The 20,092-nt window shown below is 39.4% G+C and overlaps 2 protein-coding genes across 3 annotated transcripts in view; one reads left to right on the top strand and one right to left on the bottom strand.

Annotated features, from left to right (window-relative positions):
* The window catches only part of LOC6040828 (serine proteinase stubble), a 267,484-nt gene that overhangs the window by 70,803 nt on the left and 176,589 nt on the right, over positions 1-20,092 (bottom strand). The gene's annotated exons all lie outside the window — the stretch shown is intronic.
* Positions 11,025-18,388, top strand: LOC6040830 (UDP-glucosyltransferase 2). Its single transcript, XM_038259153.1, has 5 exons — positions 11,025-11,261; positions 12,192-13,192; positions 14,039-14,478; positions 17,228-17,447; positions 17,883-18,388. The coding sequence occupies exons 2-5, from the start codon at positions 12,564-12,566 to the stop codon at positions 18,178-18,180; spliced, it is 1,587 nt and encodes a 528-aa protein (XP_038115081.1). The 5' UTR covers positions 11,025-11,261; positions 12,192-12,563; the 3' UTR covers positions 18,181-18,388.

The raw sequence follows: 20,092 nt of genomic DNA, 5'->3' as shown, positions 1-20,092 counted from the left end.
ATGGCATTTGATTGTCTTCAATAAAAAAACCAACATTGGAAATAATAAATAAATTTACAGATTTCATTTGAAATAAAAACACCGGTGTCTCAGTCTGCGATTAGCAGAGCAGCGAGTCAGACGTTCGTCCCTCTAACACCAAATAAGTGCTGAAAAGTGCAAATAAAAAGCATGATCGGCAGATTTGAAGAAGCTAAACAATGCCGATGCGCTACCTAGAAGAATTTGAACGACGGGAAAAGGTGCCACCCATTTTTGCTAACTCAAATGGACTCAAAATTCTGGGATTTCTTGAACAACACAAAGATTGAGCCATGACAATCCCGGGTAAACGCCCCATGAAACAGGTCCTCCGAGGCCTGTAGGACATGGATGTGAGTGTGCTGAAAGAAGAGCTAAAAACTCTTAAGTTGAACGTGATCGAAGTCTTCAAGATGACGAGACACAACAAGGACATCAAGAATCGTGATCAACTGTACCTGGTTCATCTCGAGAAAGGACCGACAACGCCGTCTGAGCTGAAGGCAGTTCGGGCAATTTTGAACATCATCGTGACTTGGGAACGTTATCGTCCAGTGCACCGTGACGTGACGCAATGTTTAAACTGCAAGGAGTTTGGACATGGTGGAAGGAACTGTTTCATCAAGATTCGTTTTGTAACCTGCGGAAATGAGCACAAAACTCAAGCTTGCAACACAATTAACGAGAACATCGAAGCCAAATGCTTCAATTGCGGTGGTGACTATTCGACCAAGAATTGGAGCTGCCCAAAACGTGCGGAATTTCGTAAAAAATCGGCAGTAGCGTGGTTCACGTTTCTATGAAAAAGACAAAAGTTGTTATTTTGTCTTGCATCAACCGGAATTTCGTTCTTTTATGTCCCCAGAAGCACTCCTGAAAATTTGAGCCCATTTGGTAAGGTCTAGGAGCTCCAGTTTTAATTTGAAATTTATATGGGATTTTGATTTATTTTCCATGGGAAACTATCTTTTTTTACATTCTATTAGGATTTTTTTTTATAAATCGATGAAATGACTTGATTCTTATAGTAGGAGATAGGTTTTGAACTGGGGAACAACTTTGTAGAACATACCAACATGCTAGGAAGTGACCCTTTAAAGATACAGATACTTTTAGATGGTGGCCCACACAGTAAAGCCCCTTCAAAAGCCACCATCTAAAAGTATCTGTATCTTTAAAGGGTCACTTCCTAGCATGTTGGTATGTTCTACAAAGTTGTTCCCAGTTCAAAACCTATCTCCTACTATAAGAATCAAGTCATTTCATCGATTTATAAAAAAATCCTAATAGAATGTAAAAAGATAGTTTCCATGGAAAATAAATCAAAATCCCATATAAATTTCAAATTAAAACTGGAGCTCCTAGACCTTACCAAATGGGCTCAAATTTTCAGGAGTGCTTCTGAGGACATAAAAGAACGAAATTCCGGTTGATGCAAGACAAAATAACAACTTTTGTCTTTTTCATAGAAACGTGAACCACGCTAATCGGCAGCAATCGACGGAGAGGTACCAACCAAATCATCGCAGAACACCTCCAGCATTCACTGACGTGGATTTTCCTGCTTTGGAGTCACCTGAAGCGGGTTCTGTTCGAGTGGTTCCAAATCTGCAACAATTGCCGTTGCATCAGTGGCAAAAAGTTGCAGAAAATACAACAACTCCAGGCTTCAGTCAGCAATCGAGGGAAAACCAATCAGCATCAACGGATGAAAGCAGTAGTGACCTGTTTTCACCACAAGAACTTCTAAACATTTTCATCGAGATGACAACAACACTGCGTACTCACCAGAAACAAGTAAGAACGCTTGGAGCATTCATCTTAAAATACAGTTCGTAGTTTACTCGTTCTTATGAAAAAGATGACAACAAAGATGAAAAGCATTAAGCCATAGGGGCCATCCATAAACCACGTGGACACTTTTTTAAGGAATCCCATAATTTTAAGGGATCACATAATTTTATATTTTCTGTGAAAACAGGCCATGAAATCGTGAGTTATCAACGATATTGCTGAACTTTTTATAGTGTGAAAACATTGTTCCTGAGACCAAACCATACCGCGTGGGTGAGCCTGAAGTTTTCTGCAACATCACGTTTTTTTAGGACACCCTACACTGTAGTCACTGTATTTCTAACAAATTGCAGATTAAAAGTGTACAAATTGAACCATTGCTTTAAAAGTTAAAAAAAATAAAAAAAATCCATTAATATGTGAGTAAATAACTTATAAGGAAACGATTTTTTGATTTTAATTTTATTCTGTTGCCTTCAAAACAAAAATTAGAGCATTTATTTAAAAATTCCACAGTTGCTTAGAAAAATTGTTTTCCTGAAAAGACGCTTACAATTGCGGATTTAAAAGGATCGCAAACTTTTAGTTCAGAATATAATTTTTCGTTCATATTGTGAAATTGTCCAAAGAACCCAAAAAATGCAGTCCGTTTTGCCTTCCTCACTGAGGTAAGGCTATAATCCTGCTCTAAAATTGAACTTTTTATTAAAAGCTCGAAAACCCACCTTGATGTATACATATCGACTCAGAATCGAAAACTGAACAAATGTCTGTGAGTATGTGTGTGTGTATGTGTGTGTGTATGTGTGTGGGTATGTGTGTGTGTATGTGTGTGTGTATGTGACCAATAATGTCACGCAGTTTTCTCAGCACTGGCTGAACCGATTTTGACCAAACCAGTCGCATTCGACTTGGTTTAGGGTCCCATACGGTGCTATTGAATTGTTTGAAGTTTCGATAAGTAGTTCAAAAGTTATGTATAAAAATGTGTTTTCGCATATTTTCGGAAGATGAATAAATGGCAGTAAACTGAACCAAACATCATCATGTTATACATCGTTATTTAGGTAATTGAAAGACCTTTCCAACTAGTCCACAATTTTGAAGATCTGGCAACCCTGTCTCGAGTTATAACCACTTAAGTGATAATTATGTACTTTTTTGTAGCCGGATCTCATTTAAATGTATGTGAACAATGTCCGGATCCATCATCCGATACATCGTTGGTTAGATAATTGAAAGACCTTTCCAACGAATCTACAACATTGAAGATCTGGCAACCCTGTCTCGAGTTCTGACCACTTAAGTGATATTTATGTACTTTTTTGAAGCCGGATCTCACTTAAATGTATGTAAACTATGTCTGGATCCATCATCCGACCCATCGTTGGTTAGGTAATTGAAAGACCTTTCCAACGAATCTACAACATTAAAGATCTGGCAACCCTGTCTCGAGTTATAACCACTTATGTGATATTTATGTACTTTTTTTGTAGCCGGATCTCATTTAAATGTATGTAAACAATGTCCGGATCCATCATCCGACACATCGTTATTTAGGTAATTGAAAGACCTTTCCAACGAATCTACAACATTGTAGATCTGGTAACCCTGTCTCGAGTTATAACCACTTAAGTGATATTTATGTACTTTTTTTGTAGCCGTTTCTCATTAAAATGTATGTAAACGATGTCCGGATCCATCATCCGACCCATCGTTGGTTAGGTAATTGAAAGACCTTTCCAACGAATGTATAAAATTGAAGATCTGGCAACCCTGTCTCGAGTTATAACCACTTAAGTGATATTTATGTACTTTTTTGAAGCCGGATCTCACTTAAATGTATGTAAACGATGTCCGGATCCATCATCCGACCCATCGTTGGTTAGGTAATTGAAAGACCTTTCCAACGAATGTATAAAATTGAAGATCTGGCAACCCTGTCTCGAGTTATAACCACTTAAGTGATATTTATGTACTTTTTTGAAGCCGGATCTCACTTAAATGTATGTAAACGATGTCCGGATCCATCATCCGACCTATCGTTGATTAGGTAATTGAAAGACTTTTCCAACGAATCTACAACATTAAAGATCTGGCAACCCTGTCTCGAGTTATAACCACTTATGTGATATTTATGTACTTTTTTTGTAGCCGGATCTCATTTAAATGTATGTAAACAATGTCCGGATCCATCATCCGACACATCGTTATTTAGGTAATTGAAAGACCTTTCCAACGAATCTACAACATTGTAGATCTGGTAACCCTGTCTCGAGTTATAACCACTTAAGTGATATTTATGTACTTTTTTTTGTAGCCGTTTCTCATTAAAATGTATGTAAACGATGTCCGGATCCATCATCCGACCCATCGTTGGTTAGGTAATTGAAAGACCTTTCCAACGAATGTACAACATTGAAGATCTGGCAACCCTGTCTCGAGTTATAACCACTTAAGTGATATTTATGTACTTTTTTTGAAGCCGGATCTCATTTAAATGTATGTAAACGATGTCCGGATCCATCATCCGACCCATCGTTGGTTAGGTAATTGAAAGACCTTTCCAACGAATCTACAACATTGAAGATCTGGCAACCCTGTCTCGAGTTATAACCACTTAAGTGATATTTATGTACTTTTTTGTAGCCCGATCTCATTTAAATGTATGTAAACAATGTCCGGATCCATCATCCGACCCATCGTTGGTTAGGTAATTGAAAGACCTTTCCAACGAGTCCAAAACATTAAAGATCTGGCAACCCTGTCTCGAGTTCTGACCACTTATAATGCCACTTATGAGCCCTTGAGTGATATGTGTGTTTTTTTGGATCAATTTTGTGTCCAAACCCATCATATTACATATCACCCATTGTTGGAAAAGAGTGAGGAAGGCACCAACCACATAGGTGGATTAAGTTAGTTTTTCTTTTCAAGTTGGATCATTACGAAAATCTGGACATTATGAGAATATTTAAATCATCCTATTCAGTCCTGTCTCAACCGTCAGAGAAGCAACACTTGTTTTCCCGAGCGCGAGAGTATTACAAAAAAGCTTTATTCTACTTAACAAAAGGTTGCCCTTTTGTAACCCGCCTTGATTTGTTCGATAGTTTCTTTGTTACGCGATCCGAAACAGTGCACAAAGATGGCAGATTCCGTGCAAATCCGAAAGAATACTTTCTTCATCGATTTCACGATGGTGCCGCGCCAGGTTAAAGATAACGAGTTTGTCCAGTTCATGGAGGAAGTATTGCTTATGACCTATGAGCACGTGGTGTCGCTGCAGCCGAGGAGGAACCAGATATGGACTGCGCGCAAGGTTACGTTGATGACCATGATGTAAAGCATGCGATGCGGGTTGATGACCAGGAATATGCTGTACGACTCTACATGGAGGATGGAGTGATCAACGTGAAGGTCAGGGATCTGCCACCCCAATGGGAAAATGACCTAATTGTTAAAACTTTGATGCAGTACGGAAAAGTAGTAGCCATTAAAGATGATCTGTGGGAGGTAGGCTTCGTTAAGGGGAAAAAGAATGGCACCCGCACGGTTCGGATGGTTGTCAAGAAACCGATCCCGTCGTACGTGCTGGTAGCGTCAGAACAGGCGTTCGTATCGTACCCGAATCAGCAACATACATGCAAGTCATGCTCCAAACCAGTACACCCAAACAAGAAGTGTTCCGTGAGGAAGGAGGGCCGTAAAAGTGTTGGCGATCGTCTTGAGTAAGCTAAAAGTTCGATTGATCTTACTGTGGACTCGAATGAGAGGTTGGATACGTCTCAGAATCAACTATGGCAGAAGATCCCGCCGCCACCGCTTATGATTAGTCCGTACGCAAGCGCAATTACTACAAGCTCAGCTCCGGTTAACTTGAACCGTCTCAACGATGCTCATCGTGAGTCCTTGAAGAGACCATCGGATGTGTCCGGTACGGGGGACATGGACGTTTCGAAGCAGCCTCTGACATTACTGGATCTCGCTAGAAATTTGGCAAAAACACCACGCCAAAAAGAAACGCTGTAACAAAGGAAAAATAAGTTGTAACGTAGGACTACGTTGTTTCCCTTTTTTTGGTTTGAAAACAAATGCTTGATTATTGGAAAACTCTAACGGATATTTAACCTACACTATTGAAACGGCTAATATTAATGGAATTTCTTCTGCAATCTGAACATTTAAGTTTATGTGGTTATAATATTTTCTTTAATATTGATGAGAAAAAGCGTGGTACTGCAATTGCATTGAAAACCAGATTTAGTGTTACAAATATTGAAAAAAGTTTAGATGGAAGAATCATTACAGCGCGATTAGACGGGAAAACATCTTTATGTAATATATAGGGGAACTATGCCCTTTCTCAGCCTATTTCTATTATCGGCCTATCAGCATTTTGATCATGAATTACAGCTTTCATAAAGAGTTTTTGTCTGTTCCAAAGTAACAAATAGCTCAAATAAAAGTGAGCAAGCAACTCTCCATTGTTGATGTATCTAAAAATGTTGATTTAGTAGCGGAAAATGCAAAAGTGATGAGAATAGGTCGAACGGCTTAGTGTGATTAAAATGGGTATATTTCCCCTACATGCCATCAGGTATAAATAATTACTCTGAACGGGAAGCTTTTTTTAGTAATAGAATACCTTTTTATCTGAAAACAGCTACAGAAAATCTTATAATTGGTGGAGATTTTAATTCTGTCGAAAGAGCCGAAGATTCGCCTGGTACAAGTAATTTCAGTCCATCACTAAAACGATTCACAGATTCGTTGAATCTAGTTGATTTAGTTTTATCAGAAATACTTCATTCTCGCGCATAGATAAAATCTATGTAAATGAGCGGTTGAAAGGGTGTATTTCATCAGCCAAGTTTGAGGTCACAGCTTTCTCCGATCACAAAATGGAGCGGCCGTGGCTGACTGGTTACGGTGTTCGCTTTCTAAGCGAATGGTCCTGGGTTCGATTCCCATCTGCTCCCAACGAGAAAGTGTAGGAAATATTAATCTTGAAACTCTGAACATGAACGAAAAATCAAAGTCGCCCGTGTCGGGGTTCGATCCCCCGACCTTTGGATTGGTAAGCAAAAATGCTAACCACTAGGCCATCACGGCTTGGTGAGCGACGTCTGGAATTAGGAATACTGTTACTATCAAACTATATACGCGCTGGGTCCTTGTCCATTTGACAAGGGCTCGGAAGTTCTAAATAACGTTTGAACCCGATTGGTGCAAACGTTCTTCAGGGCGGGGCTTGTCGATAAAAGCTGAGGGACCTCGCGCTCGGCTAGCCAGCGTAGAAATGGGTCACCGAAGCTCGACAGAGCTAACACCTTCCAAATGCCTATGCGAGTTATTTGCATGTATAGAATGTAGATCTTAAAATACATGGAAACAACTCAATTTGTAAGAAGCGACCGCGTGGTCCCGTTTGGTTGGTTTCACACACACACACACAGCTTTCTCCAATCACAAAATGTATTTAGCAAACATTAAATTACCCAAAACAAACACAAACTATAGTAGAGGAAACTGGTCACTGAAATCAATCGCGCTGTCAGATGAAAATATGATAGAATTCCAACAAAAGTGGAAATATCGGATAAAGCAAAAAAAGGCACTATGACTCGTGGATAAATTGGTGGCTAGATTTTGCAAAACCTAAGATCACTTCTTTTTTCAAATATAAGACAAAACTTATCTGTGATAAATTTAAAATGAATATGGCATTTTGTTACAGATACTCAAAATTAGCATACGATAATTATATGATTGATAAAAATGCTTTGAGTCAAATTCCTAAGACAAAGGGTAAAATGTTGAAACTACAAAGAGATTTCACGTCGTTTTATTATAAACCAAATTCACAATTTACTGAATCAGAAACAATAAGTGCGACTCACTTAGCGGTACAAAATACAAGAAGGAAGAAAAACAATTATAACAAAAATATGTAATGTTGATAAGGTAACAGAAAGTTCATATGAAATTAAGGAAGAGATCACAAGCTTTTATACTACAAGGTATTCCCCGAGTAATGTAAATGAAAATTCAGATTTTATGCCACAAAAAAACAATTAATTTAGACATGCCAGAAAATGAGCACTTGTCTGATTTAATAACAGAAGATGAGATTTATAAAGCTATTAAGCAAAGTCAATTCAAGAAATCACCAGGGCTAGATGGACTTACAAGAGATTTTTATTTAAAAGCTTGGCCAGTGATCAAAAATAAAATGTGTTTAGTTCTGAACGATGCACTACAATGTAAAATTCAGAAAAAAAATCCAAGACAAAAATTCACTAGAAGACTATAGACCAATAACACTTTTGAATTTTGATTATGAAATATTCACTAAAGTCCTCACAAACAGATTAAACGTGCTTACGCCTCATCTATTGACTGATTATCAGAAATGCTCTAACAAAAACAAAACAATACAAGAAGCATTGTGCGAGATCAGAGACAAATTAACTAATTTAGTATTGAAAAATAAGCAAGCAGCTTTAGTTGCATTTGATCTATGCAAAGCTTTTGACCGAGTTGAACCCAAGTATTTGATAGATATCATGACAAAAATGGGACTGAATTGAATTGTATAAAAAAATCACAGAAAACAGCTTTTCTAGAATATTGATCAACGGCCAGTTATCAAAGGAAATTAAAATTTGTAGATCTGTAAGACAAGGAGACCCGCTTTCAATGATCTTATTTGTGATTTATTTAGAACCTCTTATACAAAAAATTGCCATGGTGCTAAACAATGAAAACAACATGCTAACAGCTTTTGTAGATGATATAACCTGTTTGATAGATACAAAAAAAAAAGTTTTGCAGAATAATTGAAATATTTAATAGGTTTGAAAAAGTTTCCGGATCTAAGTTAAGGTGAAGCCGTTGATCATTCTCGAAGAAAATTGATCATCACTTTAAAATATTCTGTAATAAATTCAATTTAACGAATTTCAGCACCAAAAGGAATCAATATGTGCCGGTTGTTGCCTTCTTGAAGCCACTGAAGGAATTTTTGATCTAAATCAATTGTGCTTCAAAATTCATATAATTTTGTGGCACAGTCATTGACGTCCTAGTTGGAAATCATTGATTAATGACGATTTCCATAACTTTACAAGGAATGGGATAATCGTTGCCAAAAGGAATCAGCATGTGTAGGGCACTATTCTAAACATCTTGTTGAAGGAATTTTGTCAAAATATTGAAAGCGACGCAAAATTTATATCTTTGAACGCAAAACCATGACAATGATGGAAGTCTTCACGTAGTCCGATTTGGATGAAAATCGAGTTTCTTGATTGTTTTGATGGTATCAACAGCCCCACCAAATTTTAACTTGATCAAAAACTATTGATTTCAATTTTGCACTTTTTGGTGCACGATTGAGGTTATACAAATAAAGCAGACCGTCCCAAAACAAATTCTGTACCTAAATTATTACTTCAGTGAAATGTGGTGAATCGAGACTACAGGCTCAGTAAGGACATTAGTTTTCAGAGTACTTAAAAGGTTTGTGGTTTGTTTATGTATGTTTTTACATAAACAAATAAAAAATAAGATCCGATGAGTGAAAGCATAGTTGAAAAAGCTGTCCCTATTCATCCTATATGTAAAGATTTGCTTTAGATTACTGTCCTGCTTTGTTTTGCCTGTAAATAAGGCTCATTTCTGAAGTCTGAGCTTTGGTTATTTTGAACTGAAATTTGACCAATTTCTTTCATCCGCTAATAACTATACGAAAACAATTTCATTACACTACTTTTCTCAAGTTGCTTTTGTGCAAAATTGCCCAATCTTTCGAATGAAAATATTTCCGTAACGATCAGTGGTTGCGAACACGGTCAAAATTCAAGATTAAGAGTAAGTTTTCCAAAAACCCTGAAAATTACCATTGAAAAAATAATTTTTGAAATTTTTATCAAAGTGCGATAGAAAGCCCTCGCGATTACCTTTCCAACGATATATAATTTTTTGATGTTTGGTAATGTATTTTGGAAGATATCATTTCGCCAAATTAGGGCATTTTTCGAAAAAATCCATTGCTCAAAACAAGTTTTTCCTTACAGGTGGCTAACGGCTGATATTTTCATTGGTTCGAAGGTTGTTTTTATGGTTTTTTGGCGCGAATGAGAACATTGCCGTAACGATTTGAGAACATGTGCATCTAGTGGGACGGATTCAGCGAGAATTGCTCATCTTTCATTTTGCAATATAATCTTCAACCTTACAATGTCACCCTGGTTAACGGAACGCTTAACTAACAACTTTTACTCATTTTTGCTTACAAAATAAAATACTGTCAACTAAAGATGAAGTGACGTATATGCCACGACTAACGTTAATGTTAAACGTCAATATGAACCAAGTCTACTTAGTATTTTAACCTAATAAGCGGTCCCGCATTTAATTCATACAGTGAACTAAAGTGCACATCCACGTGTCTTTGTTATAACTGGTACATTTTCTGAACTTACGCACGAGAATTTAACAGTGAGCTTTCGTAAAGGTTGAAATATTCCCCGCAAATGCCATCAAATGACTGGTGTGGTTATCAACATGCCACGTCATACATGAGCCAACTGCATTGCCCCTAACTGAACCCACCCAGCAGGTAAGTACTGCACGAGCGATTGCTGTCGGTTCTTTATGACTCGTGCGCACGACGTGCTACCTCCGCCGCTTATCACCCATGCGTCGTTCCTTAGATGGTCCCGCGCACGTCGAGACGTTCAGCCGGCGGCGGCCTAATCCGGTAGCAGAGGGCTAACGTCCGCCGAGAATGACGAGCGGATACAAAAGAATCGCGGTCGGTCTTTGTTCCTTCCTGTGTGTCTGCGAAGTCTCGAAACGAAGAAATCATTCGTCACTTCTTCAAGACGCGCTGCACGGTGTGGTGTCTTCTTGTGATCGTTGAGTTTTGTGCGTCGAATCTCAAGATATTCAACAACCGCTCTCTCAACGGTACAAACGGAAGTGATAGCGCGGGCAAAGACGCGTCCAAAACAAGTTTCATCACAGCGGCAAGCAAAACACTCTCGAGAGGACCACCGTTTGAACGTGATCTGCATAAACAGTTTTTGCGGTAAACAAAAATCGTCACAGAACCAGTTCGACGCTCGGCAGGCACTCAATGAACACCAACCGGTGGCGTGAGTACCACCGCCCGAATGCCAAGTTCATAACACATCGTCAACGGCGAGCTGGCCTCAGTTCTTGAACGAACCTCAAGCGGTGAACAGCAACTAAAGCAAATCAGCAGCACACTCTAGAGCAGTGGAACGCAGAAACCTTGAGTGAGAAGCTCTCAAACCGGTTCAACAGCTGATTGTGTGTTGTGTATAGAAAGGACTTGAACCATAAACTCAAAAAATCGAAACAAACAGTGGACGGTGAAGAAATTTTGAAATTCTACAAACGGAAAAGATCATAAGGTACGCACGGGATGACGAAGTGGTCTTGACGTGTGACTCAATCGGCACACGCCAGCTGTGCGGATTCTCAGCTCATTATCGCGCGCGCAAGTGAAGTTCTTTGTGTGTCCCTTCGGCTGCATGTAACATGAGACGTTCCGACGGGCCGCTGGTTTGCCAGCAGTGGTGCCCTTACGGAGAAAATAACTTATTTATGTAAAGAGAAAAAAAACGCACACCTCGAACCACGCGGTATTAGAGGCTCATGTATTGCATAAACTGCCTTGAAGTCACGCCATGAAGACAACGACCAATCGAAGAGTTCGCGAAGCGATGGTGGTCGACAACGTGCCCACAACGGCTAATAACCGTGCAGCGGTCATGCTAAACATCCCAGCTTAAACTCTGTTACAGAAAGTGTTCAAGGGTTCGTTATCTCCGCGTGACGACCGCCTGCACGTACTACCGGATTTAAGGGTTGTGGTTCGTTGGTTTTGAGATCGCGAGAAATCGAGGTTTTGTTTGCTTAAAGTGATAATTTAATAGGTCAACGGCGGTGGTGGTGGTGATTTCAAGTCACCAGGTCGCGTTCAGAGTGTTGGGTTTGGAAAGAGCTGAGCTTATAACAAGTGGTTGATAGGAGATAGTGTGACTTGCTGGTTATGGTGGATTCAGTTGTTATACTATTAATTAACTTTTGGCATAACAGTTGTCATTTTGAGTAATTTTTTATTTTGTCAGTCCCTTAACTTCGACAATATAAGAGAATTAGAAGCCTTATTTAAATTTATTTTATGGCATTTTCATAACAAGTATTGAATTACTTAGATCATTGAATTCAATCTTTTTAATTCAGATCACATTTTCTCGATTTACACTCCACAAGATTAGATAACAATAAACACAATGACGGTGAAGCTAATAAAATATGCAAAATTCTCCTTCTTTCAGAACCCATCAGCACAAAGCAAATCTGCACACGATTCACTAGCCGAGAATCGCCTTCAATTGGCTGCTACAGTCGCCAGGAACGTGATTTCCATACACTTAAACGATCGCCAAGTGGACCTGATTCGCATTCGGTGGAATAAAGAGTGACGAGTTCTGCGCGCGGAAGTGTCGTTACCAATTGAGAGTGATCCCAGTGTTTGCAAATTAAATTTCGCGATTCGCGCGCGACGTTTCTCAGCCAATCGAGAGCAATTTAGTGGCCGTTGCTGGGAAGAAGGTCAACGCAAGTGAATCTACGTCAGTGGGACTTGGGAGAGACGGCTGCTTAGCAGCCCATTGTGAGTGAGCTAAGAATAGCTGAATAGCGAAAGTATGGCCGTGAACGTGCTGATCAAGGCATTGCTTGCCTTTGCACTGTTGGTTAAGTGCATAGACAGTGCCAAAATTTTGGCTATTTTTCCGGTGCCATTTAAGGAGCACCAGCTGGGTTATAGGCCTTTGATAGAGCGGCTGGCAAACGTGGGCCATGACATCACGCTGCTCACGACGGATCCGATCGATATGCGATTGGCTGGAAATGGCTCGTTGGTGAAACGGATCGAGCAGATCGATTTGAGCTTCGTGTACGATTTGCCCATTCTGGAGGAGCTCAACGCGGTCGGTTTGGACGAGAGGGACATGCTGAGGAATGTTTTTAACGTGATGAGAAAGATCTCGGAAGCGGAGCTGCAGCATCCGTCCGTTCAGGAGCTGATCCGAGGCGCAGGGAAGTTCGATGTCGTCATGGTTGAGTGGTCCGGAGTGAGTTTGATGAACGCCTTCGCGCATCACTTCAAGGCTCCACTGGTGGGCATCATCAACGCAGGGGCGTACATCAACGCCCACGAAGCGCTCGGCAATCCCAACCACCCTATTGGATATCCGAGCATCTTTATGCCGTTCACCGAAGACCTGAACCTGCTGCAGCGCATCTCCAGCGTGTTCTTCACCATCTGGTTTCGGTGAGTATCGTTCTAGAACTTCCCGCGAACACGTTAGTCACGGCCGTGACGTTTCGACGTTTGAGGTTGTATAAATGAAAACTAATAATCGTCGGACGCCCAGCTGTGCGGGCTAACTCAACCGCGACCTTTCGACGGGCTTCAGGGTATGCGCGGCAAGTGTAGAATTATTGACGAGCTAGCCGACGCAATCGCAAGTACAACAACCTGGCACCGGTGGTAGTACTTGAGCTAGTTTGTGACTTATGTACGCCAACGGCAAAAGGACGGCACTAATATCATGAACGGTAGTACGTGCGAGCACGTTTGATTTAGAGTTGGCCTCTCCAATCTGCAAAATTAGTTTGTTAACTTAACAAGATTCGGAAATAATTTAAATTTGTTCTAATGATTGATCTTAGCTATAATTGGTTAATCTGACGTGTGGATCAATCGCGCATTGGTGGACTCACAATCCAGAGGTAGCATCAGTGGCGAAACAAGGGACATAACCATGAGCCGCGTGATTTGTGGGATCCCGAAAGGCTATACAAACTTGAAACTTCTAAGTGATTTCAAAAACATCTGTTTGTTTTCTGAAAAAAGTTTAAATTTGACTTCTGCGTAGTTGAAACAACACATTAATCATTATTATCTGTAAAGGTTTGGAAAATTACTCAATATGTTGATTACAATAACCGATAAAATTTTCAAAGCTTAGTTTATTATGACATTTTCTGTCTACGCACACAAACTGATAACAGAACCTTCGCACATTCTCTAAACTGACGTCACGATCCCTTCTTATCAGCAGACTTACTCATGAATTCTTTCTACCCTTCTCTCTCTGTTCCTTTCTCCCTCCAGCTTCTACTACTACACCGAGGAAGTCCCCCTGCAAAACGCTATCGCCAACAAGAACTTTGGCGCCCAACTCCCCGACCTCTTCGAGATTGAACGTCAGGCCGACCTGCTGCTGATCAACGCGTACCAAGCCCTCGGTAATGTACGCCCTGTGGGACCAACCACGCTCTACCTGGGCGGAATCCATCACAAATCGGCCGCTGACCTGGCCGCCGGTGGCCTTTCCGAGGATCTGCAGTACTTCCTGGAGCACTCGCCGGAACCGATCGTGTACATCAAACTGGATCTGGACGCCGTCGCGGACCACTACCGGCTGGAGAAGATCGTCCGGGCGCTGGAAAGCCTCGGCGCGACTATTGTCTGGAACTGGAACCAGGGCCAGTTCGTGAACACCACCACCAGGATCTACCAGTCGTACGATCTGCCCCAGGAGGATATCCTCGGTAAGTTTGACCAGCGAGTTGAACTTTTCAGCTAAACCGGCCTGCGCTACGCCGCGCGAAATCTCGACCGGTTCCCTAAAAATAACACGCAACTACGCACTTGCGGCCGGTAAAGGGGCTCGTCAAGACGACGGCGAGCACGTGGTTTGAAAATCTAATGCGCAGAATATTTCGCACAACGATAACAAACACTCAAACGCTGCTGAATGAGGAACCTTGAAATCAGGTTTCTTCGCGCCGGTTTTTCGTTTTCGCACGAACGCAACGCTGCGGTATCTTGTGTGGGGTTGTAGGCCGATAGAAACGAATTTATAAATCATGTGGCGTTTGTTTTGCTCGGCTAGAGAGGACCGGACCCTGCTAAACTTGTGACTACCACTTGCTATTGTTGTGGTTCATTTGACATACTTGTGTGTGGAAGATATTTATAGATGGTTGGTTCGGATTTCGAATAGCTGAAATTGACGAGCGAATTTTGGTAGCTTCCTGGTTCACTGTTCGATTCGTAAAAGTTCATGGAGGGTTGGAAAGTGAATTGGAATCTGATCCTCTCACTTTCAAGGGTAATCGGTAAAATGTCATTAAAATAGCTATAATTATCAGCCCTGAGAGTTGGAAACATACCATATACAAACATTTTTAAAGGATTAATTTTAAATGATGAATCAAATTTGAATTACTTTGATTATTTAACATCATTTCAACATTAATATGTTGAAGTATTGAATCAGATTTCTGATTTATTTGTTACATTTATCAAAAAAGAAGAAATTGGACCTAGACATTAAAGAAATGTAAAAAAGAAAGATCAAAATTTATTTACAAATAAATTAGAAAGTTTTATTCCAAAAATATTGATGAGTTTTTTTCCAAATCCTACATTTTTTTTCAAATAGTCATCCATTACTTCATTTCAATTGTTTATTTTTTTTAACTTTTGGAAAAATGTTAGAATTTTGTTCAATTAATGTTATCAAAATATTTCAAAACATTTAAAAAAATCAACGCCAATTCACAAGCATAAATATTTTAAGTTATTTCAGCTTATGATTCTTAACTTTTATTTCTCACTATTGAATAACAATGTTTCAATTTCAATTAAGATTCATAATTTCAAGCTGTTTATAAATTATTTTTATATGACAAGCAGTCTTATCAAAACAACAGATGATTTGTAATTTCACTGAAATTTCACCCTTCTTTTATAATTTATGTATTTTAAAGTTGTGTTACCATACTTTATGTGTTTTACCATTTTTATGAAATTTTTTATTCAGTATTTTATAGCTTATTTGACCTTTTAAACTCCAATTTCACAATCGGGTATGGCCGAAAAAAATTGTTCATGCAAACCCTATACTGCTAAAATTTTCTTAAGAATCTTTATTTGCCCGTTGAGGTAATTTTGAACATTTTTTGTTTTATAAACAACTTTACTTAAGTCAAAGACTTAACTTGCTCGTTTTTCACATTTAGAAATAATAGAAATTGAATAATAAGCTTTTAAGTTCCAATAACATAACAAAAACAAATGCACACTCAATTTAAGATAATAAGTAGTGTTGAAAACATGGCCGAAACCCCAAAAAATTGAATCAATACTTTTAAAAAGCACATGAAACAAGTAAAATCATCAAACCCCATATTTTCCAAACAAAATAAGACTCGCCATTCCAATGCTTTTTCAAGATTCAAAATTGGTTTAAAAGAAAAGGGTTATGATTTTAAAAGCAAAAAAGTGAAAACAATTTAAAAAATACTTGAAAATAGAATTTACTAAGACAAAATAAATACTGTTATGGCAGTAGTGGGTTGAATGTTGAAAAGAAGAAATTGAACAAAGTTTTTTTTTTCCATTTATTTCAAAAGAACAAATCGAACAATAACGTGTTTTTAGAATAAACAATGTTTAGTTGCAAAACACCACTTTCAAACAATGTTGTTTTGACAAGTCATTCAGAAATAACACCCTTCACCCCAAACTCAGGCCGGTCACACTTAAAAATGTGGTGAGTTTGAACAACAACAGCCAGCTTAGTTTAGACGATTAGATAAATGATGCGAATCGCGCCGGTGGCGTCGATCTGGCCCCCTGCCAGAGGCAAACAATCCTCCGAGTGGTTTAGCTGAAGGTCAGGAGGGAGGCTTGTTTTGAACGTAAAATTGAGCTCTTTGCGAAGAGCAGGTTGGAACTCAGACACTCACCGTGTGGGGGACGACTGCGAGTGGGGGTGGGTGACGAGGCAGGAATTTTGTTTTGATCAAGCTCTCTTAAAATAGCGTGGCAAGAGCGCATTGCCGACCACGTTGAGCTTGTACTAAGTCTGGGGGCTCGTCCAATCGCGACACGAAGCCGATTGGACGGCGTCACTACTTGTTTACAACGCTATGGCTTGGTAGGGTAGGTTGTTGTTTGTTGTTTTGCTGCGCTCACTCGAGGTGCAGTATGCAACTGCCGTGACTTAAACGTGACCGGTAAGTCTTATAGGTAGTAACGGGTTTTTGCTCACTACGAGTAAACAACTCGCTGCGTAAGAGTGGGCGGTGTGTGAAAAACAATACGTTGTTTACGGGTTTGCCGACAAGATTAAGGCGGATCTGTGACAGAACTGCAAGGCCATCCCAGTCTGACTAATCGTCCCTTTCTAATGCAAATTAATTCGAAACGTCGTTAAATTTGTTTTTCTCGAATTTCTGTTGTTGTTTACGCGGAATATTAATTGTTCTTCCTTATTTGCTTTCGTTACAGCGCACCCCAAGGTGAAACTGTTCATCACCAGTGGCGGTCAGCGGAACATCGAGGATGCCATCCACCATCGCGTTCCGGTGCTGGGAGTTAGCTATTCTAGCTCGCTGGAGCACTATCTGAGACAGGTGGCCAAGTACGAGGCCGGAATTATATCGTTAATCGACTTTGAAACCCAGGCGACCTTTACCGACAAGTTGCAGGATGCGTTCGGGCTTGAGATGTGAGTATCGATTACGTTACCAAATTTTACCGAACCAAAACAAAAGTTGAAATTGCATGCCACGGAAATAACAGATCATTGAAAAAAGTACAGTACAAGTACAGTTGATTTTTCAAACATTAGTTTTCAAAACATTGAAATTTTTAAGTTTAAAAACCCGTTTTCAAGGGAGAGGGGAAGACAAAAAACTTTGTAAAATATTTGCAACAGCCGAATGTGAAAAAAAATAATGCAGGTGTCACACAAGCATGTGTGAAATTACGTTTTTTTCCAACATATGACTGCTTATTTTAACACATTCGCTTATCGTTAACAGGTCGAATCAACACTAGTCAGAAATCACGCGCTTTTAGCTCTCTTCCATAACTTGCATACAGTCTCAAACAGAAATCGGCAATCTGTACTAATTCCACCTCGCCTTCTCCCTCTCTCCAGCTACCAATCCCACATGAACGCGCTGAATCGTCTGCTAGCGGATCAACCGATGAGCTCGCTGGAACGGGCCGTCTGGTGGATCGAGTACGTAGCCCGCCAAGGTGGTACCAAGCACCTGCGCACGCCCCAGCTGTCCTGGTTCCAGTACCTGATGCTGGACGTAACGCTAACCGTGGCGTTCTTCACCAGCCTGGCCGGACTGACCGTTGCCTACCTCGTGTGCCGGGCGGTGCGTTACTCGCGGAGCTTACCGATCGAAATGGTAACGCGGGGCAGCCGAAAGTGTAAGAAGCTGTGAATTGTGCCATTTGCTGGTTGTGTACCGAAAGCTGAGCAAGCTGAAGGGAACTGAATCGATTGTTTTGTATTTACATGTGACACTCGCGATATCTTTAAAACCATGTTTAAGCCACCTGAATCATACTAGTTCTATACTTTTTAAGGATCCTTGTGATATTAGATTGTAAGTTGTTCAATATATTAAGAAATAAAAGTTTAAAATAAAATTATCGGTGTCTTATTCATCTGGATCTTTTAGATAAAGTGGGGTGGTAAAAGTCATACAGCCTAAACATTTTATATTATTTCATATATTTTGTTATAAAAGCATAACTGGTGAACAATTATTATCATATGCTGAGATATTGACTACCTTTCAACAGTTGCTTATTTCAAAGTTGAGAAAAGATTTTATGAGCTCAAACAATCAAGTAAAGAAACAGAAGGAAAAAAGTTGCAAAAAACCTCCGAAATAGCTACAGATCTACAAAACGCTTTTTGAAGCTTGCAAAAATATTGTATGGTTTAAGAGAAATGTACGAAACGAAAAGCGTAACGCCACCGCGTAAAAAGAGGTTTCTCTGTATGTAATTGCAATAAAACAAACATAACATCTCAAAATCCATAAACCACGTGGACAATTAAGTGGGGAGGGGGTGTTGGCGATTGTCCACGATCCATACAAAAAAGTGACAACTGGGGGTTATGGATGGTCCCTTACGGAACGGAAAACAACCATGTTTCTCCATCAGATGTGTTAGCGCGGTTACTGCTGGGGGTAACGCTTGATTATTGTTGGGTGGATGCCGCGATGCAGGCGTTAATTCAAGAGCACGAGAAGACAGAAAATCACAGCATGAATGTTGAAAAGTAGAGTAACCAGACCTTTTAAATTTAATTTTGTTTTTACTAAGAAAAAATAAATTTTTAAATTTATCTAGAATTTAATATATTGGCACTCCACATAAAAAGGCGCAATACTCTAGGAAAACTGAAATTTCATGAATTTAAAGATTCTGTGAAAATACTTGAAAGCATCGTGACTGATAAAATGTATTTAACATTTGGTGATTATTTTTATTATTAAGAAAATAAAATTTGGCTTGAAATAAGATTCCGTGTTTTTTGGTCCCACATGTAACACAATCAAGCAAAATAAAATAAAATGTATAAGCCAAAGCTTATGTTTCATGTTTGGCCATTTATATTGTTTTTCTTGAATAAAAATTGCCTTTCAATCTTTTTTTTTCATGAAGCCTTTGCGTTCCTCATGGTGAGTTTTTCCGAGAACATTACGATACAAACTAACTTAATCCACTTATGTGGTTGATGCCTTCCTAACCACTTCCTGAAAATTAATCCGGAAATATTTTCCATCTGAATTATAATTTAATTCTTTAGAAAGTACATCATAACTTAAACAGGGTTGCCATATTTAGACTCGTTTGGAAGGTCTCTCGATTACAGTGAAACCTCTATTTACGCTGTGCGTTACGTTTTTCTAATTTGTCGATTTCTCTGAAACGACGCAACATTTTTGCAATGTTTTAAAAACAATTTGTAGGTTTTGTTCAGATCTACAAAAAAATTTTTAAAGCTTGCAAAAATATTGTATGGTTTGACAGAAATCTACGAAACAAAAAGCGTAACGCCACCGCGTAAAAAGAGGTTTCTCTGTACCTTTCAAATGAAAGATCGGTTGATGGATCCGGGAATTGTTTACAAAAAATAAGGGAGATTCGGCTTTGAAATGGTACAAAAATATAACTAAAGTGATCATAACTTGAGACAGGATTGCCAGATCTGCAATGTTTTGGACTCATTGGAAAGTTATTTCGATTACCTAACCAATGATGTGTCGTATGATGGATCCGGACATAGTTTACATACATTTAGGTGAGATCTGGCTTCAAAAAAGTTCATAAATATCA

This window comes from Culex quinquefasciatus, chromosome 3 (genome assembly GCF_015732765.1).
Source record: "Culex quinquefasciatus strain JHB chromosome 3, VPISU_Cqui_1.0_pri_paternal, whole genome shotgun sequence".
Lineage (NCBI taxonomy): Eukaryota > Metazoa > Arthropoda > Insecta > Diptera > Culicidae > Culex > Culex quinquefasciatus.
The sequence above is the reverse complement of the archived record's forward strand: the minus strand, read 5'-3'. Positions and strand labels throughout refer to the sequence as shown.